This window comes from Neurospora tetraspora (assembly GCF_033439725.1).
Source record: "Neurospora tetraspora strain CBS 560.94 chromosome Unknown B0H65scaffold_1, whole genome shotgun sequence".
In the NCBI taxonomy this organism is placed as follows: Eukaryota; Fungi; Ascomycota; class Sordariomycetes; order Sordariales; family Sordariaceae; genus Neurospora; species Neurospora tetraspora.
This window is the reverse complement of record NW_026944383.1, coordinates 2,958,835-2,978,780: the sequence shown is the minus strand read 5'-3', so window position 1 is coordinate 2,978,780 and position 19,946 is coordinate 2,958,835. Positions and strand designations below refer to the sequence as shown.

At 54.2% G+C, this 19,946-nt stretch overlaps 8 protein-coding genes across 8 annotated transcripts; 4 read left to right on the top strand and 4 right to left on the bottom strand.

Annotated features, from left to right (window-relative positions):
* Nucleotides 1-552: 552 nt before the first annotated feature.
* On the top strand, nt 553-1,908 carry B0H65DRAFT_417509 (RNA-binding domain-containing protein; the record flags this gene model as incomplete). The annotated part of the gene is made up of 1 exon (XM_062824093.1): nt 553-1,908. The coding sequence occupies one exon, from the start codon at nt 553-555 to the stop codon at nt 1,906-1,908; it is 1,356 nt and encodes a 451-aa protein (XP_062686208.1).
* Nucleotides 1,909-2,482: 574 nt separating this feature from the next.
* B0H65DRAFT_417093 (Six-hairpin glycosidase-like protein) lies at nt 2,483-4,809 on the bottom strand (the record flags this gene model as incomplete). Its single annotated transcript, XM_062824067.1, has 5 exons — nt 2,483-2,751; nt 2,819-3,606; nt 3,718-4,231; nt 4,290-4,609; nt 4,661-4,809. The coding sequence occupies 5 exons, from the start codon at nt 4,807-4,809 to the stop codon at nt 2,483-2,485; spliced, it is 2,040 nt and encodes a 679-aa protein (XP_062686207.1).
* Nucleotides 4,810-6,357: 1,548 nt separating this feature from the next.
* On the top strand, nt 6,358-9,030 carry B0H65DRAFT_26162 (TPT-domain-containing protein). The gene is made up of 3 exons (XM_062822625.1): nt 6,358-7,352; nt 7,419-7,713; nt 7,785-9,030. Exons 1-3 carry the CDS (start codon nt 6,510-6,512, stop codon nt 8,696-8,698), a joined length of 2,052 nt encoding a protein of 683 aa, XP_062686206.1. The 5' UTR covers nt 6,358-6,509; the 3' UTR covers nt 8,699-9,030.
* A 195-nt stretch (nt 9,031-9,225) lies between these two features.
* On the bottom strand, nt 9,226-10,617 carry B0H65DRAFT_26168 (uncharacterized protein). The gene is made up of 2 exons (XM_062822627.1): nt 9,903-10,617; nt 9,226-9,834 (listed from the first exon to the last, which is right to left on the bottom strand). The coding sequence occupies exons 1-2, from the start codon at nt 10,306-10,308 to the stop codon at nt 9,545-9,547; spliced, it is 696 nt and encodes a 231-aa protein (XP_062686205.1). The 5' UTR covers nt 10,309-10,617; the 3' UTR covers nt 9,226-9,544.
* A 1,370-nt stretch (nt 10,618-11,987) lies between these two features.
* Nucleotides 11,988-14,141, top strand: B0H65DRAFT_26153 (TAFII55 protein conserved region-domain-containing protein). The gene has a single exon (XM_062822623.1). The coding sequence runs from the start codon at nt 12,231-12,233 to the stop codon at nt 13,920-13,922; it is 1,692 nt and encodes a 563-aa protein (XP_062686204.1). The 5' UTR covers nt 11,988-12,230; the 3' UTR covers nt 13,923-14,141.
* Nucleotides 14,142-14,497: 356 nt separating this feature from the next.
* B0H65DRAFT_449839 (mitochondrial ribosomal protein L37-domain-containing protein) lies at nt 14,498-15,610 on the bottom strand. The gene is made up of 2 exons (XM_062825977.1): nt 15,006-15,610; nt 14,498-14,835 (listed from the first exon to the last, which is right to left on the bottom strand). Exons 1-2 carry the CDS (start codon nt 15,403-15,405, stop codon nt 14,579-14,581), a joined length of 657 nt encoding a protein of 218 aa, XP_062686203.1. The 5' UTR covers nt 15,406-15,610; the 3' UTR covers nt 14,498-14,578.
* B0H65DRAFT_449838 (NADH-ubiquinone oxidoreductase 12 kDa subunit, mitochondrial) lies at nt 15,611-16,741 on the bottom strand. The gene is made up of 2 exons (XM_062825976.1): nt 16,300-16,741; nt 15,611-16,175 (listed from the first exon to the last, which is right to left on the bottom strand). The coding sequence occupies exons 1-2, from the start codon at nt 16,523-16,525 to the stop codon at nt 16,087-16,089; spliced, it is 315 nt and encodes a 104-aa protein (XP_062686202.1). The 5' UTR covers nt 16,526-16,741; the 3' UTR covers nt 15,611-16,086.
* Nucleotides 16,742-16,859: 118 nt separating this feature from the next.
* Nucleotides 16,860-18,496, top strand: B0H65DRAFT_584568 (uncharacterized protein; the record flags this gene model as incomplete). Its single annotated transcript, XM_062830902.1, has 3 exons — nt 16,860-17,446; nt 17,507-18,099; nt 18,163-18,496. The coding sequence occupies exons 1-3, from the start codon at nt 17,123-17,125 to the stop codon at nt 18,494-18,496; spliced, it is 1,251 nt and encodes a 416-aa protein (XP_062686201.1). The 5' UTR covers nt 16,860-17,122.
* Nucleotides 18,497-19,946: the final 1,450 nt, after the last annotated feature.

Here is a 19,946-nt window from a genome sequence, read left to right as displayed (position 1 = left end):
TCGTCGCCACCAATGTTTCGTTCCTCGTCATCAGCAAGGAGTTCTTGTGAGGGATAGCACAGCCACATGTAACTGATTGATTACGTATCGATACTGGAGATTCTCATCTTGGCTTGTGGCTGATCGGTCCGAAAGGCACTGCGCTGCGGCACCTGTGAGGATGAGGACCACAGTGGTCACGGTCCAGGGTGTGACGGATTGGAGAGCGACGCCAAGCAACTGAAGCACCGCGTCTCCATCCGGTTCAGTCAGTTTCGGCCGGACTCCACAAATGGAACTTACAGACACAGTACATGGCCGCTGACGTCCGTGCCTGGTTCAATTCGCGATCCTGATAGCCAAACCACAACACACACCTCTTACAATCTCTTGCCTGCAACTCTCGTGAGCCAACTCTTGACCGGACAAGCCCGACAGTACCTGAACACAGGAGGATACCTACCACAAAGCGCAGAACACTGCCGGGCTGGGCTCACAGGTACGTGAAACAAGCACAAAAAACAGACTTGAACCAAGTTGTTTCTCTCTTCTTGTCGGCGCGAGAAATTCATCATGTCGTACCCCGGTCCTCCAGGTGTCTCCAAGAACACGACCCATTCGTCGCTGCCTCCCCGACCGCCACCAGCAAAGCAGCCCGGCGGCTTCAAGCCTGCCTTTCAACCCGCGATCCACTCTGCGCGGTCCTTCAGCGCCGCCCCATCTCCATCTCCAGCTCCAGGCTATCCCGCGACCCCAACAACCGCGGCAGCAACCTCGTCGTACACCGCAGCTCCCGGCTATAGCCCAGCTCTCGGCGCCGCAGCGCCCGGTAGCTATGGCGCACCCACCCCATACGGCGCTCGTCAACCAGCCCTTCCCGGCGTAGGAGGCGGCCGTGGCGGCTATGGCCAAGCAAACACGACATACGGCAGTTACCCCCAAGCATCGGGCTACCAGCAACAAGCCGCATACGGATACGGCACCCCCGGCAACGGCAGCTATTCCACTCCACCTCAGATCCGCAACCCTTTCCCCGTTCCGAACGCCGCCCCGACCGCCGGCCACCATGGCCATCACCATGACGCCACCTACGACCCCCTCGAGGCGGCCCAGATAGCGGCGTGGCAGAGCGCGTACATGCCCAAAGAGCCCAACGACCCCAACAACGCCAACAATAAGGCTGCTGGCGCTGGCAACGTTCCCGGCGCGCGCGGTGGAGCCGGTGCCTATGGTGCTGGCGCCGCTCAATACGGAGCCGCCTACGGCGCAGCGATGGATCCCGCGGCTGCCGCGGCCGCAGCAGCAGCAGCATCCGGAACAGCAGGCGACCCCTACGCGGCTCACAACGGCAGTAACTCCACAACCGGCGCCGACGGCGAGAAAAAGAAGACAGTCGTGCGCGAGGGCGGCGGCAAGAAGTGGACGGACGACACGCTTTTGGAGTGGGACCCCTCGCACCTGCGCCTCTTCGTGGGCAACCTGGCAGGCGAGACGACGGACGAGTCGCTCCTCAAGGCCTTTTCGCGCTGGAAGAGCGTGCAAAAGGCCAAGGTGGTGCGCGACAAGCGGACGACCAAGAGTAAAGGGTTCGGGTTTGTCAGCTTTAGCGACCCCGAGGACTTCTTCCAGGCGGCGAAGGAGATGAACGGCAAGTATATCCAGAGTCATCCCGTGGTGGTGCATAAGGCCAAGACGGAGATCAAGCCTACGGTGATGAAGGATGATCGGAAGGGCGGCAAGTGGAAGGATAAGAAGAACAATCATAATAAGAAGAAGAGCGGTAGTGGAATGGGCGCCGGTGCGGGCCATGATGGAGGCGGTGGTGGTGGTGCTGGCGGTGGGTATGAGCCGCATCTTGGACCTGCGCATGGTAGTGGAGTGACCAAGCCTGGTCAGAAGACTAAGGGCGGATTGAAGTTGCTTGGTTGATCATCTTGGCTGGGTTCACTTTCTTGTGCTTCATCTTAGGGCGTTAAGGAGCCTTGCGTATTGAGATACTTGTGCATTCAAAAGAACTATAGGGGCGTTATGGATGCTGTGCATAGAAAGCGATAGTTTGGAGACGGTATGTTGATATCCCGGCTTTCGTCTGGTGTACTTCCCGAATTAGAGAACACAAAAGTGTCAATAAGTGGTTCAAATATCTGTCAGATGTAATGTTTGTGTGAATATTTGTTTTACCCGCCTTGTAGTATATCACCAATGCTTGGGTTTACGGTTTCACGCATTTATTTTCATTGTTGGTCTACAAGCGTCACTGAATCATCACTCAACAGCAACGCCAAACGTGAATGATCTAACTAGACCAGTCAAACCCCCCCTTCAGTCAACAGAGACAGTAATCTCAACATTTCTTTAAACAGTCAGCGAGTACCTTGAATCAAATCAAATGCTAGCATAGCAGCACATCGTTCCTTATAAAACAAACAAAACATCCATATCATCATCATCATCACCATCATCAAACCAAATCAAATTAGACACAAACCCCCCCTTTCTGCTTTCATCGCTTGAACTCGCTTACACGGTCAAGGTTAAAAGCGGCGCTGATGAGCGCCAAGTGGCTGAAAGCCTGCGGCGTGTTGCCCAGCTGCTCGCCGCTGCGCGAGATCTCCTCGGAAAACATCATCAGGTGGTTCGAGAAGCTGAGCATGTTCTCGAACAGGTTGATGGCCCGCACCAGGTACTTGGGCTCGTAGACGCTGGCGCGCGTCAAGGCTTCGACGAGCCAGAAGGTGCACATGGAGAAGGCGCCTTCGCGACCTCCGACGCCTATTGTTGTTGGTGTGTTAGTTTCCATTGGAGACAGGAAGAGATCATTTGAGTGTTTGTTACTCACCGTCTTCTGATTGCTCCGTGTCATAACGGTATACCAGGCCGGTGCTGGTCAACCCACCCTTGTCGGGGGGCAACATGATGCGGTCCATGGTGTTCAAGAACCGCGGGTCGTTGGGTGCAATAAAGAACACGAGCGGCGCGATGAGGATGGACGAGTCCAGGATCGTCTGGTTCTCGTAGCTCTGCACGAAGCACTTCATCTCCTTGTTATACGACTTCTCCATGATCTCCTCGTACAACGAGTCCCTAGCCACGAGCCACTTGGCCCGGTTAGGGCAAGGGAAATTCCTCTTCTCGGACAGGCGCAAGCCGCGGTCAAAGGCGACCCACAGCATGATCTTGGAGTAGGTAAAGTGCTGCTTGTTGTTGCGCACCTCCCAGATGGACATGTCCGGGTCGCTGAGGATGGTGAGCACGTAGTCGAGCATCTCGCGGATCGAGCACCACAGGTCCCAGTGGATCGGCTTGCCGTACTTGTTGTACAGGTAGATGCCGTCCATGAGCTCGCCGTAGATGTCGAACTGCTGGTGGGAGGCCGCCCCGTTGCCGACTCGCACCGGCTTGCTGCCCCGGTACCCGTCCAGGTGCGTCAGCTCGCGCTCGGGAATGTCCGTCTCGCCCCGGATCGTGAACATGATGGGTAAGCCGCCGTCGGCCACGCGCGATCTGCAGAACTGGTCGCTGATGAACTTCATGTACGCATCGGCCTCCTCGGTGAAGCCGAGCCGGAGGAGGATGTAGATGGTGAAGGAGGCGTCGCGGACCCATGAGAACCGATAGTCCCAGTTGCTGTGGATGGGGTGCTTGATGTCAGCAAAAGGGTGCTTTCGGGTATTTAGGCGCGGGTAGGAAATGGCGATAAATATTCGAGGATAGAGGGAGGATGAGGGTTTGACTTACCGGACACCGCCAATATCTTCGGGAATGGAGAAGGTTGGAGCAGCGATGATGGCTCCGGTCGGTTCGTATGTCATGAGCTTCAGAATCATGAAGCTCCTTTGAACAACCTCGCGCCAACGGCCCTTGTACTTGCACTTTGAGATCCAGTTGTACCAGTAGGTCTGGGTACCGTGCTGCTGAGTGTCCAGAACCAAGTTTGTGATCTGCTCCGTGACGTGATTGGGGATGTCGTTGCGAAGAATGAACGAAACGGCTTGGCCTTCCAACAGATCGATACTGGCAACAACACCTTCACCAAGCATGCCGGGCTTCTTCACCTTCTTGAAGTGGACGGTTGGATAGCTATGATACTCCTCCTCTCCTCTATCAATGCTGACATCAAGCTGGAGCTTGACATCCTTGCTGTGAAACGTCACAGTCTTGCTCTCAGTAGCAAAGGAAACGTTTTCTTCCTGCAGAATCGTGGTGGTATGCGGCGCTGTGGCATACTCAAACGCAGGGAAGATTTCGACCTCTAATGTCATGTAAGTCATAAGATCTGTGTGGGCAAGGCACGAAAAGCAAGGATTTACCCAAAGAGAACTTTCCGCGGATACATTCAACACGGCGGACCAGCCATTTCTTCAGCTCCTCCTGAACGCTTGTCATCTCACGATAGGCACTCGTCTTCAGTCCTTTGATGACAGTCTGGGTGGTCCTGGGCCTGGGGAAGAAATCGACAAGATCAACGACACCATCCTCATGGATATACCTGGTTTGAAGGATGTTCGAAGAGGGCAGGTACTGCTGCTTGGTTGTGCATCCGAGATGGGCAGCAGGGTGTATGATGAAGTAGCCTCCTTTGTCCTTGTCCAGCAAACGGCAGAAGACGGAAGGTGAATCAAATTCAGGCCTTGAAGATGTTAGTAGAAGCATGGCTATGAACCAAGGGTGTGAGACTTACCAGCACATAAAGTCCACACTGCCGTCCATGCCCACGAGGGCGCATGTTCTCATGTTGCCAATCAGGCCATAGTTCTCGATAGGAAGATAACCTCCGCAGCGTCTCCTCATTTGAGCCTCGGGGCTCTGTGTTGCGCCCGCGGTTGACATAATGGGAGAGAAGCCTCCTTGACTTAAGCTCTTTTCTAGGTCTTATGCGTAGTGGTGCTCAAATAGAACGCTTGGTCTCAGTTGTGAACCGAAGTTCGGGTGTTTGATGAAGACTGCAATGAAAATTCGTTAGTCTGGAGGTGTAGAGATGGCAACGAGGAAGGAAGGAACAAAGGGCCTGACGGCTTGAGTCGGCAAGTTATCCAGATCGGGTCTGGTTTGAAAGAGAGCAAAGTAAGAATGTACAGTATAAGATACGTTTGTTTCTATGGTGACTTAGTAGTAAACAGGAAAGATGAGAAGCATGTGGTAGAAAAGATCTTTCAGATGTTTCATCTCACTATAGGAGCTATTCATCTGTAAGACGGCGAGGTTGTGCGCCCCGATCCATAACAGCTCGTGCGTAGGACCAGCATCATTCCTGACTCAGCATCGTCTTCCAAGTTCCCCAGGTTACGATCTCCGGACCTCTGTGTCTTTGCCTCTTTTGGGACTGCGGCTCTCCACAAGGTTGGGTGATCATGGTATGCCAAGATCGATTTGAAGGGAGCGCGGAAACGATGATGCAGTTTCCATGGAGACACATCCTCGGATGGACCAACAGTGTTTGAAGCTCGCCCGTCCACCTCCCACCAACTTGGGAAGCTCTGTCACTGATCAGCTCAGTTCTGATGTTAGCTTTCTGTTCTTCGATATCCTTTGAAGGTCCCTGACGGCCGTGTACTCGGATTGTACACTAGTACAAGCCACTGACGGTTTCCCTGCAGTGGATGTCAACGACATCATAACTTGAATCTCGAGAGACCGGGGTTGCCAGCTTGATGGTTCAAGTGGGGAATTCCAGCGCACCTGCGCACCGGGCCACAACAAATACCGTCACACCAAGGACCACTTACACGGGTGTCAAGTCAATATCAGAAACCAATTGAGTCTTGTTTGGCAATAATAAGGTAGACTATGATATCTCTGATAACGAATCATTCCATGACGGTTGCTCTTTTGTCTCTGGAGGTTTTAACAGCAATTATTTCGCTGCAGTGTCCTCATGAATGCTAGGCCAGTCGACCGAGCCATTTGTGGCAGAGCACTTTATTATTTTGTAGGAAAGATACCCCAACCCCGCCTCCGGGAAGAATCTCCAGGCTCTCAGCTGCCACCAAGGTGCTTGGCGTATGGCTCGATTCGCGGCAGGCTACGGTGACACAGCGCGGCGATCTCTCTGCAGCTTCGGAAACAAACCTCAAAGGGTCGAGACTCGACAAGCGCGACTGGGCGGTGAGAAGTCGATGATCTTGGAGACGCACGAGCCATCACTACCTACTGCATAGTACACCTAAAACGACTGCTCACCCGACGACGCTGCTGCAGGGGCGTCCGGCAGCTGACTGAAATCTGAATTCGAAGCGGAATGGAAACTGGATTTCACCACCTGACTTTTACCTAAAGGGCACTCACCCTCTTGGCCCTCTTCGACACCCTTTTTTTACCGTATGAAACTGGGGTGCAAAGCCAATGACTGCCGCGATCTTCTACCACTCCACCGCTCATCTGGCCTCGCCAAGTAGTCCATCTCGATATGCTACAGAGGCTAGCAAGGGACCGCTCCAACTTCTCAAACGTCTAGTCGCACCGTGTACCAAGAGCCAATTGAAATCCCCTGCCCCTAATTATGCATCTTCTGTCCATCTCGTTGAAATATCATGTCTTCTCCCACCAAAAAAGGAACATCACCGACGACGCTCTCCGTGCTCTCCCTAGACACAACCTCTGCCTCATCCCCATCACCAACCGGCGATAACACCCCACACGCCCTCCCAGGAACATCCTCAGCCTTCACAAGCGGCATCGGCACCGCAGGCGCAAGTGGACACGCGACACCCACAGTGTCTGCACGACGCACAGGTACAGGGTCCTACAATCTCGACATCAGCGGAGAAGAAGACCCACACGTTACCGTTGACACCGTCTCGGGTACTACTACAACTGCGACCTCGACCCTTAAATATAAACAACAATTTGATCTAGCGATATGTGCGGACGACGACGCTGGTAAACACACATACGCAACGTCAGATCTGAACTCGGACCCTCTCGATATCGAAATGGCTCCCATCAGCGGAGCAGGGGGCGGCCACCGGCGCCGGAGAAGCAGTCTTATGAATCCCGTTGGCGCATCCAGCAGCAGCAGACACCGATCTCCTCGGCCACGATCATCAGCAGGGAAGGGAATTGATTCAGACGAGTCCAAGTTGGTTGGGGAGGATACAAGGGTACAGGAAGTTGCGGGACGCCATGACGGACTCAGCGATGACGACTTGTCGGACGAGGACCTCCATATCGACGAAGAGGCCGGCTTAACAGGTGCGGAGAGACGGAGGAAGAGCGCCAAGAGAAGTCGCAACACCCGACTTGACCAGAGGATAGCGAGGGACAGAATCTCGGAAGCAGAGAAGCTGGAGGCGGACAGGGCGGTGCTTAAGAATGCTGTCATCAACGTGACACTGATTCTCCTCTGGTACTTCTTCTCATTAAGCATATCCTTGGTAAGCAAACACCCCTTCTCTGCTTGTTGTGACCGGACAGAGGCTAACCTTTCCCACTATCACCAGTATAACAAGTGGATGTTTGACCCAAAGAAGCTCAATTTCCGATTCCCGTTATTTACTACCGCCACACACATGCTCGTGCAGTTCTCCTTGGCATCCATTGTTTTGTTCTTCTTTCCCTCGTTACGACCAACAAATGGGCACAAGTCGGATCTGGGCCAGTCGAGGCATGAACCGGAACGGCCCGTTATGACCAAGTGGTTCTACCTCACCAGGATTGGTCCCTGCGGATTGGCGACCGGCCTCGATATCGGGCTGGGCAATGCTTCGTTACAGTTCATCACCCTCACCTTTTACAGTAAGTTGCTCTGCCGAAGCCCTTGTACCACTCGTGTTACGACGGTACCCGTTGCTAACCACTCTTCGCAGCCATGTGTAAATCCTCCTCGCTAGCCTTCGTCCTCCTCTTCGCCTTCCTCTTCCGGCTCGAATCACCCACCTGGCGCCTAGTAGCCATCATCGCGACCATGACCTTCGGCGTCGTAATGATGGTCGCTGGCGAGGTCGAGTTCAAACTGGGCGGCTTCCTGCTCGTCATCTCGGCCTCCTTCTTCTCCGGCTTCCGCTGGGGTCTGACCCAGATCCTGCTTCTCCGCAACCCGGCCACGTCCAACCCGTTCTCCAGCATCTTCTTCCTCGCCCCCGTCATGTTCCTCAGCCTGATGATCATCGCCATTCCCGTGGAAGGGTTCTCCGCCTTGTTCGCCGGCTTGAAGATCATCGCCGAGGAGCACGGCATGCTCATGGCGCCCTTGCTCATCCTCTTCCCCGGAACCATCGCCTTCCTGATGACCGCGTCCGAGTTCGCTCTGCTGAAGCGTACCTCGGTCGTCACCCTCTCCATTGCCGGCATCTTCAAGGAGGCAGTCACCATCTCGGCCGCGGCCATCGTCTTTGGCGACACCATGACTGTCATTAACGTTATGGGCTTGCTCGTCACCTTGGCCGCCATTACCACGTACAACTACCTAAAGATCTCCAAGATGCGTCAGGATGCGCAGAATAACGTTCACATGGCCCACATGGCCGGCGGCGGCAGTGGCAGCGGGTCTTCATCTTCTGCTTCTACCAGCCGCAGCGGAAGCAGGAGTGGAAGCGGAAGCAGCAGCAGTGAGAGAGACGGAGAGGGTGAGGATGTCGAGGACGAGGGCAGGGGTCTTCTTGATGGCGCTGTAGCGAAAACGCTTTTCACTGCTGATGGGGATGCGGTCAAGCGGAGCCCGGATTCGCCTGCCACGAGAGGGAGGGGGCGGTCGGCGGATCAGAGGCATAGGGCTGACTGACCTTTTTCTCCTGTTAATTTTTTTTTCGTTTCCTTTTGTTATTACGGGTTGGCATCTATCTCATTGGGTTCTGGTAAATTATTCTAACCACACACACGCATCTGTGCATACAAATATCAGGTCGTTTCATTTGTCACATCTATTAAGAGGCTTGATTTGGTCTTGCTGCGTACTTAAGGAGTCAGGCATTCATCTGTTTGAAGAGTGATACCCATGATGTATGTTAATCTTTAACAACAGAACACTGCGCTGACAAGAACGACATAATGCTTTGAACCCTCAAACACAAACCATCTGTTTAATCATACCGTGTAATTCACTTGAGTTGTATTCTTGGTGGTACTCGTCAAGGACCGATATGGTGGTCAACTCTGTTTATTGACCTGTCCGTTCCATGTCATATATAACAACACAATACAGTCTTCCAACTGATGCCCTATCATCCATCCTGGGTATAAAATTGCTCCCCTTGCCACAAGCTGACATTGCCCGCAGCAGGATATGATACAACGCAAGCCACTCCCCACCAGAAATTTTGTTTATGTGCTTCGTCTGAGTATCCAGAACGCCATCGCTATGCTTTTTTGAAACCGCTAAAACCCAACAGGAATGAAATGTTTGGATTCACCTTCGCCCTTTCCATTCTCCAGTCTGCCTCTTTCCACCGTGAGCGCAGCGTGAGAACCCCATCTGCTGGTCCATACTGCCACATACGTCAACAGTCTACCGGCGTTCGCCTGCCGCCTCATAATGTCGGCATCGACAAGCCGGGCACAATTTCAGGTCCTTCCACCTCAGGCGAAGGACCCAAGTCTCAGCCAAACCTCAGGACCCCAGTGTACTCGCTCATTCCAAGTCCATAGGGTCGGCTATGCTCTGGTCGCCAATCGAGCTCAGCCCGGAACTGGGCGGGCGTGAATCTTCCCTGTCGCCGTTGATGCCCTCCGGCTCGTTCTCTTGGGGTTGTGGTTGTGGTGTCGGTCGTCGCGCGGCTTCCTTCATCTTCTCCTCCCATACCGAGATGCTGTGGTATTTGCCGCCTTCCACTTCGACGTTGCCGTGTTCGATGCATTTGCCGAGGAGCGAGCCCGTGTAGCGGGAGTCGTCGTCGTTTTTGCTGTGTTTTAGTTTGAGAGCTAGAAATTAAGGGTTTTGTTAGCCGAGCTGACCTTGCTTGTTGTATAGAAGATGGAGATAAACTCACCATTGAGATAATCCGTCGCCTCATCACTACTGTCGAGCGCTATCCTCTTGATCTCCTTGTTGACCGGACCCGCCGCCCACGCGACAAACGCGTCCACCCCCCGGGTATCTTCCACGCCGTTGTACAGCTGTTCGAGTTCCGACTTCTCGGGCAGCAGAGCGCCGATCTGCTGCAGAGCCATGCGCACGTCGACTATTGTTGGTACCAGCTCGCCCGTCTCGGACTCTTCGTTGTTGTTAGCGGCGAAGGCGGCTGTGAGGCGACAGAGCGCGTCCAGGTAGCGGGCGGCCATGTCCGTTACTGAGTCGAGCACCGAGGTGCGGGCGCCGTGGTAGCCGGCTGCGCGGAGGATCTGGAGAATCGATGGCCGGAGGAGGGCGTGGTAGAGGTATGGTGGGGGTGTCATGTTGGCGAGAGGCAATCGGTTTCAGCTATGATGTTGGAGGATGGCGTCGCGTTGCTCGAGAAATGTCGTTTTGAAATGTTCTCGTCTAGAAACGAAAACCCGGGCTGGCTGGATATAATAGCAATCGAAGAGGTAGGTGAATGGGCGCGCTCCAGATCTACCATCCGCGCCTGGCCTCGTGCACTTGTTGTTCGTTGTCGAGACACTGTCTTCGATGTTTCGGGTCTTTTGATTGTCGATGCAGTAACGGTAATTAGTAGTCAGAGCCAGAGGCTGATCATATATACCGAGAAAATACTCCGTGGCGATAGCAACGCGTTGCTGGCGACAGATGGAAATTGGTTTCCTTTAATTCAATCGCGGGCGACGAGGTGGGTTTTCCATATCGGGTCTCGTTGAGGGAGTTCAGGTTGCGGCATGCAGCTCTAGTGGGGCGGGTATCGTTACGGTTCTTGGCACTGGGTCCCTTCAACGCTCGCCGGAGGTAAAAGTCACTGTGTAACCTTGAAGTCACAAGTAACAGTGAGCCAATATGTGCCAAGAGACATTTGGTTATTGAGAGTATGATCGACAATAGGGAAAAGAAAGATTAGATGAAAAGTAGAATGGCAAAGAGAATTCATGAGGCTCTTGGCGAGTGAAACTGAGGGGGCATTAGCTCCACATCGTCACAGTGTCGTGCAGCTCTATTCAAATAAGAGGTTGAATAGGTTATCGAGGGATAAACCCCTTTTTGACAATGGCAAATCTTTCTTCCCACTTGGGCCAGTGGCTTAGAATTGGGTTATGATGTTCAGAAGAGCACATGTCAAGTCGAAGTACACCAGGATGTTCTGGAACAGTTGGACACTCCATCCCAACAGCACGTTCCTATTGTACCCCACCATTGCCAGGGCTGCCGCTGAGCGACCCGGATATTCCGACTGTGTCCCATTCCAATCCGACTGTGTGGGGCCATACAAACTCGCCGCCAGAGACAGCCAAGACCCCAAGCTTGGCATCTATCGTTTTTGGGCGTGCAATCATCACCAAATGCCATCACCCAAATGCGCACTCGAACATCGCGACACTTAAATATCGCAACACTCAAACATCGCGACAACAACGTCCAAATGAACACTCCTTCGCAACGCAAAACACATTCTCACGCGGGGACCATTCGCAACGCCAAAGACACATTCTCACGCGGGGGCCTCTCACCGGCCCCCTGCACCCCCGGAACTAACCCTAACGCCTAACCCTAACCTCTTGGGCGGCCCGACGCAAAGAGAACATGACTCTGCCATTGGTCGGACATGTTCCACACAGTCGGATTGGAATCGAACACAGTCGGATTATCCGGGTCGCCGCTGAGGAGCCAGTGGAGTCTCAAAGCCAAGCTCCGATTTGGACCGTGCGACCGCGGACTTTAGCCAAAGGTGCCCACCCACTTTAAACATTTCGCTGACCTTCGTTGCATCATTTCCACTTTCAGAACGCGCTTGTCGCAACAGCGGCTTTGATAGCTGCACTGGAAGCGCGCCTCACTTTCCTCCAGTCCTCCCCACCAAGAAACCTCCCGCTTGCGCCCGCCAAAGACCGCCAAAGAGCATACCTCGGACTCATTCAACTCATATCCCACGGCAGCAACAAAGGGGCAGCGCGCCTGTCCGTCATCAATTCGCCCTCACCGAACCTCGACAGCTCCATCATTGTTCAGTCACGACCGGTTTAATACCTAACCTCGCGCCGGTGCCTCCCGCCTAGTTCGACGCCGATTAGCCATACTACGCCATTAGCGATTGGGCATTTGCTCCCAGTGCTCTCAGGATCATTCGCTTCACCTATTTCTCAACGTTTCCAAAGTCGCACGACCTCAAGACGCCGCAGCAAAGCTCCGAAACGGATCACCAGAGCGCCTCGCGCAACGACAAACAGCAAACATGGACCCACCAGGGCCAGTCAAGCGGACCTTGACGCTCAAAATCAACACTCAATCCAATGGCTCGTCTCAAGCAGTCAGGACGGGATCACCGGCAGTTACACCTGGTCCTGGCCATAACCTCTCTGCCGCTTCGCCACCTCCTCAGACACCCGGGGGCTCGCAGGGCCCACGCAAGATCAAGCTCAACGTCAAGGGCACATCCTCACAACCACCAACGCCAGCCGGGCCGAGACCGCCGTCGATTTCCAATACTTCATCCCAGCCGACACTACCACGGATATCAACAGTAAGCTCTGCTGCTCCCAACATATTTATGTCCAAGCCCAAGACGGCAAATAAAGTCTTCTTGAACGCGGCGACTAGAAAGAGACCAAGGGAAGAGAGCGAGGCGGAGGACGGTCCGACAGCGAATGGGATTGGGGGAGAGCCAAGGCCCAAGAAGATCACGATCAAGGCACCTTCGGCCACAACCCCGATTCAAACTCCGCTTCTGGCTACTAAGGTTCGCTTAAAACCGCAGGGTCGGATACCGACGCGACCGCTAGGGGAGGGCTACGATTCGGAGGCCGATGATAGGGAAGTCGACCCGGTAATCGAAGAGCAGCTGATTTTGCGCATGATGCCTGGCGAGCACTGCGACTATCTCCGGAAAGCCGTGGCTGAAAAGAAAGTGGGCGTTCCTAAACATCAGGGTGGCGCCGATGTTACAATGAAGTTTCTCGACGAAGAAGGACGACGAGTTATGTTTGTCATTCAAGGACAACCGTACGCCGCCATTCTGGTCGATCTACCCACAATCACGGAGGGCATGAAGACGTGGGACAAGAAGTCAATGGTTAAGTCAGCCGACATTTGCCAGATGATCCTAGTCTTTGCTAAGGTCAAGGACGAGGCAGAAGCCAAGTCGGTTCCTCTACCAAAGGCTGTCGAGCATGGCCATAGGTGGCCCCATGGTATCACCCCGCCGATGCATGATGCACGAAACCGGAGGTTCAGAAAGCGCCTCAGCAAACTAGAAATCCAGAACAAGGAAGCCGAGGTCGAGCGGTTGCTGGCAGCAGACAGAGAAGCCCTCAGCTCCAGGTACGAACTTCTGGCAGAGGGCGGGCAAGGAAATACCGCTGCGCTCGAGTCCGATCACGAGTACGGGGACGAAGACGGAGGCATGGGAGGTGAAGAGGACCAACAAGACGACTATTTCGGTGACGCAAATATGCACAACCAAGACGACGACAACCTCTTCGACGATCTCGAGGCAGAATTCGAAAACGCGGCAGATACGCCCGCCGAAGCAATGGACGCCATGGACTTTGGCGCTGCCACGCCCACGGCGTTGGGCGGCGGAATGGATCTTCCCACACCCCCCACCGCCAACACGGGTACGCCTACCGCTGCACAAACAGAGGAGAGTGCGGCCGAAGCAGTCAGCGAGGAGGACGAATCAGATGAAGACGACGAGGATGATGAGGGTGACATGGACGATGACGGCGATGAAGAGCGCCATGACGAGGTGGCGGGAGTCAAGGCTGAGATTGCCACCCTGAGGAAGCAGCTGGCCTCGTACGAGGAGCAGCTGTCCAAGGCAACGAGCATTATCATGAAGAAACGTCTGGAAGGCAGCATAAAGAACATCAAGTCGGAGATCAAGCTGAAGCAGTCTTCGATCGGCGAGGTGTCCGAGGAGGATTGAAGGGGATAGCTGAACCAAGCTGTTATGGACCTGGAATCTATCTGGAAAGGATTATCGTATGGCTATATCATATCATACTAGCCAAAAGAATTGGCAGTCAGTGAATAGCACAAGATTAGAATGCCCACCGAATGGCACAACAACACACAGCATTTGTTAGGCATTATAGCTACTGCTGCTTAGCGAGCAACACAATATGAGAATTAGAATTACGAAGCATCTCACATTGACTTTCTTTGGGTAACTTCCACGTCTATTGTCGCTTATCACATGTATTTGTACAATTCATTTTTGGGTTGAAGCACAGAGGATGGCTCTCTGCCTGTCCACTCCAGACGTCTAAACCCCTCCACCGTCCCAAAGCCGTATATAGTTTTCTTAACACTCGACACCTTTTCCCATTTCCTTCTCCGTGCCCGTAGCCATGCCAGGAATCCGTTCTTTGATGGTTTGGATATTAGTACAACACAAGAGCCCACCACACCAACTCTGCTTCTGCCGCTGCTGCCGCTGCCGCTGCTGCTGCTCTTGCTGTCCATCCACGTACCCCTTCTGTGCTTCCTCCTCCTCCTCCTCCTCCTCCTCCTCCTCCTCCTCCTCCCTCGTCCCTTGTCCTCTCAAACCACCACCAGCAGAACCCCTTGAACTGCTCACGCTTACATAGCCTTAAGGTAGTTACTCTCCTTAATCTTAGCCTTGCGCTCCTTGCGCATCGCCTTGCGCAGCTCCTCCCGCTTCTCGTCCGCCACCACCGCGTCCGCCACGCCCGCGTTCACAGCTCCAGGAAGGTTGACCGACTGCTTCTGTAGCGGGATCTTGGGCGCCAGGGCCTCGAGGTCGCCCGAGGCGAGCAGCTTGGCCTCTTGGGCGCGCGCGCGCTTCATGGCTAGGCGACGCTGTTTCTTGGATTTGGCTGTGGAAGGAGGGGGGTTGTGTGTTAGTTTGGGTTGGTTTGGTTTGTTACTCAAGGGAGGGAGATATGGGAGGAAGGGTCTGTCTCTGGATGGGTTGTGGAAGGGGCTGGCTGGATTGGTCGGGGGGAGGAAGGGAAAAGAAAGGTAGGTAGGTAGGTTGGCAACATACAGAACTCATCACCGGCGTCCGCATCAGCAGCATCGTCCGTCTTCTTCTGCACCTCCAAGCACCTCCAGAGCCACTCTGGGTACTCCTCGTCTGGCAGCGCTACGGGATCCGCCTTGTTCTTGAAATAGTTGAGACCGTTAAGCTTGGTGCCTGCCGGGCAGGACGAGATCGACGCCTTGGGTTGTTCTGTCGTCGCGGCTCCTGGTACTGGTGCGAGGCCGGCCTCGGCTGTGGAAGTTGCTGGTGCGGCGGCGGCGGGGGTCGCTGCGGGAGGAGTGCGCACGCTGAAAGTGGTGCTGAAGGCGGCGCGCGAAGTAGCGACAACCATGGGCCTGGTGACGGCGGCAGCGGCAGGGCTGGCGAAGCCGGAAGCCCGGCGCAAACACGTTCGGCAGATCATGGCGATTTTCCCGGGGGAGGGATCGGAGTATGTGTGTGGAAATTGTCGGCGGTCGGCGGCGGGGAAACACACCAAAGACAGATCGGATCGGTGGGCGGACGACTCGCTCACTTTCACGGATGCGGATGTAAAAAGGAACACCGGCCGGAGTGGCTTTCGCTCGGCCTGGGGAGACGGACACGGGTTGCGCGCGACGAATTGGAGGGGTGGGACGGGAGCTAAAAATTTCTACGGCGGGTGGAAAATAGCATTTGGGCAATTTTGATATTGGACAGGAACCGCTGCAGCAGGGTTCCCAGGGCTGTCATAAGCAATGTATAGTCCAGACCTGCGAGCTGTACAGACAACCTATCTGCAAAAAATGGAGGCCAAATTGAGTCCTGTATTCCTCTAGTCCTCCGTGTGTCTGTTGTTGCCGAGTTCTGCTGTAGTGTAAATATTTACATGCCCGCTCGTAAGTCTCATAAAAGGGCCCGAGCACTCTCTGGGGGTTGCTGAGGCCGGATGTCTGAAAGGGTGGTCCGCGATGATATGGGGCCCCTTCCTGGTTCGACCATGACTGACTCGCTCTCCGGTTCTCGAGCGCACTGCCCTGCAAACTCTCGCTGCCCATATCATTCCAGCCCCAAATCAGCTCCAGTTTGTACCCTCCGGTCCGTTCTCAGAATGCTGGTGGAGAAATCATTGCTTTGGCTGGTTCGCGAAATGGTTCTGCTGCTCGAAAAGATAACCCTGGACACGGTTTTCGGAGAGTAGCTGGAGGTAACGTTCTGCGCCAGAATTAAGTCAGCAAGAGAAGGGAAAGCACCACCGCATGTCTGATCGCATGCAATTCCTGAATGGTTCTGCCGCCAAAGGAGAACCACGGGAGATGCGAAGCACTCTTGTACCCACCTCTCAGATGTCCGCACTTCTCCAGATGGTTCACGCCCTCCTTGTAGTAGCACTTGGACAACTCCTCCCGCACCAGGCGACCCATCATAACTCGGACCCATTGCTCGCGGATGATGGCATCCTGGGCCTGCTTCAGGCGCTTCGTATCATTGTAGTCGACGCCGTCGAAAGTAGGCGGGACGGTGGGCTTCTTGGCCAGGAAGGCCGCCGATTCGGGAGTAGGCATTGCTGCTAGACGTGGGCGACTCGCGAGAGAAGACCGAAAGTACGGTTGTCGTCAATTAAGCTTGTAGAGAAAGGGACGCAGCTTATCGTCCAACACTTCTTCGTCTCGTCGATGATGCCGTTGCAACCAACACGGCGCATCTCCAAGCTCCAAACGGTGCCCCGGTCGTATGGTGGCTCGAGCTTTACGGTGTGGGGTGAACACCTGGGAAACCAGGCAGGCAGGGGCGCGCTAGCCCAAATACGGTTCGTCTCTGGCACCATGCAGCGAAGTTGCAATTGACTGGGGTCGTGGGCCGTGGCAGGCATGGGAATTTTCACAACACCCACCCACCGCGGCCACCGCCTTCGCGTAACCTCCACCCTCCACTACCCCAGGTCCCCTGCTCCACTAAAAAGTCCCATATCCAAACGTGATAACGATTTTTTCTGCCGGAGGTTGATCAGCCAGAGATTTTACGGTACCCGCCACCCTCTGCTCCCCCATTTAAACAGCAGCCTTCCCACCGAAATTTCTTTTCTTCGGACGCATCCTTTCTCTCATTCATCATCTTCATCCTTCATCACTTCATCACATTACTTCACATCAACCGCTATCATGGGCAAGAAGGATTCCGTCAAGGCCACCAAGGCCACCAAGGTCACCAAGGCCGAGCCCGTCAAGGCTGCTAAGCCCGTCAAGGCCACCAAGGCTGAGAAGCCCTCCAAGAAGTCCAAGAAGGAGGAGTCCTCTTCCGAGGAGGAGTCCGAGTCTGAGTCTTCCGAGGAGGAGTCCAGCGACGAGGAGTCTTCCGATGAGGAGATGACCGACGCTCCTGCCGCCAAGAAGGAGACCAAGAAGGCTGAGTCTTCCGACTCTGACTCTGACGACTCCGAGTCCGAGGAGGAGAAGCCCGCCGTCAAGGAGGAGAAGAAGGAGAGCGTGAGTATAACATAACTTCCCATTCTTACTATACACATTTGCTAACCCACATGTGTTCAGTCCGACGATGAGGAGGAGAGCGACTCTGACGACTCCGATTCCGACTCTGACTCTTCCGAGTCTGAGGAGAAGTCCGAGGCCGAGGAGCCTTCCAAGAAGCGCAAGGCTGAGGAGTCCTCCGAGGAGGAGGAGGCTCCCAAGAAGGCCAAGACCGAGGAGGTTGCCGACGACAAGAGCACCCTCTGGGTTGGTAACCTCGGCTGGGGTATCGATGATGCCATCCTTTTGGCTGAGTTCGAGGACTGCGAGGGTGCCAAGAGCGCTCGCGTCGTCACTGACCGTGAGTCCGGCCGCTCGCGCGGTTTCGGCTACGTCGACTTTGCCACCAACGAGCAGGCGCAGAAGGCTTATGATGCCAAGAGCGGTGCTCTTCTTGAGGGCCGTGAGATGCGTCTCGACTTCGCTGGCAAGGATGCCGGCAACAAGCCCCAGGACAAGGCCGCCAACCGCGCTGCCAAGCACGGCGACACCATCAGCCCCGAGTCCGATACCCTCTTCGTCGGCAACATGCCCTTCTCCGCTGACGAGTCTGCCGTCTCCGACTTCTTCAACTCGGTTGCCTCCGTTGCCAGCCTCCGTATCCCTACCGACCAGTGAGTATCCCTTCCTATCTTTTTGTATCCCTGCCGAGCAGAGTCCTAACTGTCTTCTTCTAGGGAGTCCGGCCGTCCCAAGGGCTTCGCCTATGTTACCTTCAACTCCGTTGAGGATGCCAAGAACGCTTTCGATCAGCTGAACGGCTCCGACCTCCAGGGTCGTCCCGTCCGTCTTGACTACGCCAAGCCCCGTGACAACAACGGTGGCGGTGGTGGTGGCTTCGGTGGCGGCCGCGGTGGTGGCCGTGGCGGTGGCCGTGGTGGTTTCGGTGGCCGTGGCGGTGGTCGCGGTGGCCGCGGTGACTTCGGTGGCCGTGGTGGTGGCCGCGGTGGCGGACGTGGTGGTTTCGGTGGTAGCCGTGGTGGCTTCCAGGGCAAGAAGACCACCTTTTAAAGTGGTCAAGTGGGATTCCCGCACACATTGGGGAATGTGATACCATAACCTGAGGGCATTGAAACACAGATTCGCACTGGAGGGCTTAGTGGGTAGTCGGCTTTTGAAATCTTACAGTGTCTCCTTCGTGGGAGATCGTGGGCTTTTTGAGAGATAAATTGCTTCTCTGCTGCATGGCAGGAAGTATAGCGATACCTGAGGGCTTGAAGATGGTGGTGAGCTGGTAGCTCTTTGACAGCTCGTTCGTACATGGCACGTCTGTCCTTTCTCTCATCAAGAGAAAGAAGACCTCTGCCGGTGGGCTTGTTGGCTGGTTCCATGACCCTTTCGCGGTCGTCTGCACTTTGGATTCGATGCATACCAGAACACTGATGGGTTCCAAGTTACTTTACTCTGTGGGCTCGTGGGCTCTTGTGGGCTTTAGCTGACAAAACGGAAGAACGGGGAAAGCGAGGACCTGTACTTTGCACATGCACAAACATGTGTTCCATACAGCCTTATCCAGTCTGTGTTTCGGGGGTGGTTCATCGTTTCCTGTTCTTTTCCGCACATTTGTCATTGCTTCTTCCTGAGGGGTTTCTAAAGAGGGCATCCAAAAGTTGGTTTGGGATTTTTCCGGTACAATCACGGGGTCACCTGGGGGGCACTTAAAAATGGGTTTCGGGTCTTTTCTTTTTTTCTCATATTAGCATTTGCACTTTTTTACGATACATCATCGACGGCGTAACGGTACAGAACACGGGTGATCCTTCTAACGAACATTGCCCGGTAAGTAATCTGATACTCTTCCCCCTGTTTCATATACCCAAGTCCCAACGGACTAGAAGTAGCAAGAAAGAAGTATTGTTCAGTAACTTTGGTTGTTCCATTGATGTGACTTGGTGATATCTTAGTGGTGTGATGCTTTGAGGCGTAGAGTTGTGTACGTTGGCAGGATCTTGAAGCTGCTTGTTCTCAAACACTTTGACCACCATTCAACATGTGCTTTACCATAGTCACAGTTGACTGCGATAGACTCCTCAAGTGTCACGAAGCAAATCTCGAGTTGAACTCATCGAACCTCATTTCTCCAAGTATCCTATCTCAATCCTCAAGCTAAGCTAAAACCAAAACCACGCAACCCAAACTCCCCTTTCCCAACAAACCCAAACAGACAGGCACAAGGATGATGATGATGGCAACTCGTTGGAAGAGAAAAAGAATCTAAACCAAAAGCCAAACCAGGTAACCAAAACCGTATCCCGAAAATAGAAAGAAAAATAAACGTGGAAAGAACAGAAGAAATGAGAGAACTAAGAATGTTAGATAATGCGTGTATGTGTGTGGCTGTCCCTGTGTTGCCCAGATATCCGAGGTATGATCCGTATGCGATTTGTCTTCCCTTATTTCCCGGAGTTCTGTTGGAAGTTGTTTCCTTTCGAGATCGTCTTTCGTCACACATGCTTCCCAC

Excerpts from the sequence above, each read along its gene's own strand:
- B0H65DRAFT_26162 (XM_062822625.1), top strand. The coding sequence starts at position 6,510 with ATGTCTTCTCCCACCAAAAAAGGAACATCACCGACGACGCTCTCCGTG. Across the intron at positions 7,353-7,418 it reads TCTCATTAAGCATATCCTTG|TATAACAAGTGGATGTTTGA; the intron begins GTAAGCAAACAC and ends CACTATCACCAG. Across the intron at positions 7,714-7,784 it reads CATCACCCTCACCTTTTACA|CCATGTGTAAATCCTCCTCG; the intron begins GTAAGTTGCTCT and ends CACTCTTCGCAG.
- B0H65DRAFT_449838 (XM_062825976.1), bottom strand. The coding sequence starts at position 16,525 with ATGCCTACTCCCGAATCGGCGGCCTTCCTGGCCAAGAAGCCCACCGTC. Across the intron at positions 16,176-16,299 it reads GAAGTGCGGACATCTGAGAG|AACGTTACCTCCAGCTACTC; the intron begins GTGGGTACAAGA and ends ATTCTGGCGCAG.
- B0H65DRAFT_26153 (XM_062822623.1), top strand. The coding sequence starts at position 12,231 with ATGGACCCACCAGGGCCAGTCAAGCGGACCTTGACGCTCAAAATCAAC.
- B0H65DRAFT_449839 (XM_062825977.1), bottom strand. The coding sequence starts at position 15,405 with ATGATCTGCCGAACGTGTTTGCGCCGGGCTTCCGGCTTCGCCAGCCCT. Across the intron at positions 14,836-15,005 it reads GGACGCCGGTGATGAGTTCT|CCAAATCCAAGAAACAGCGT; the intron begins GTATGTTGCCAA and ends CTCCTTCCACAG.
- B0H65DRAFT_26168 (XM_062822627.1), bottom strand. The coding sequence starts at position 10,308 with ATGACACCCCCACCATACCTCTACCACGCCCTCCTCCGGCCATCGATT. Across the intron at positions 9,835-9,902 it reads GGCGACGGATTATCTCAATG|CTCTCAAACTAAAACACAGC; the intron begins GTGAGTTTATCT and ends CTTAATTTCTAG.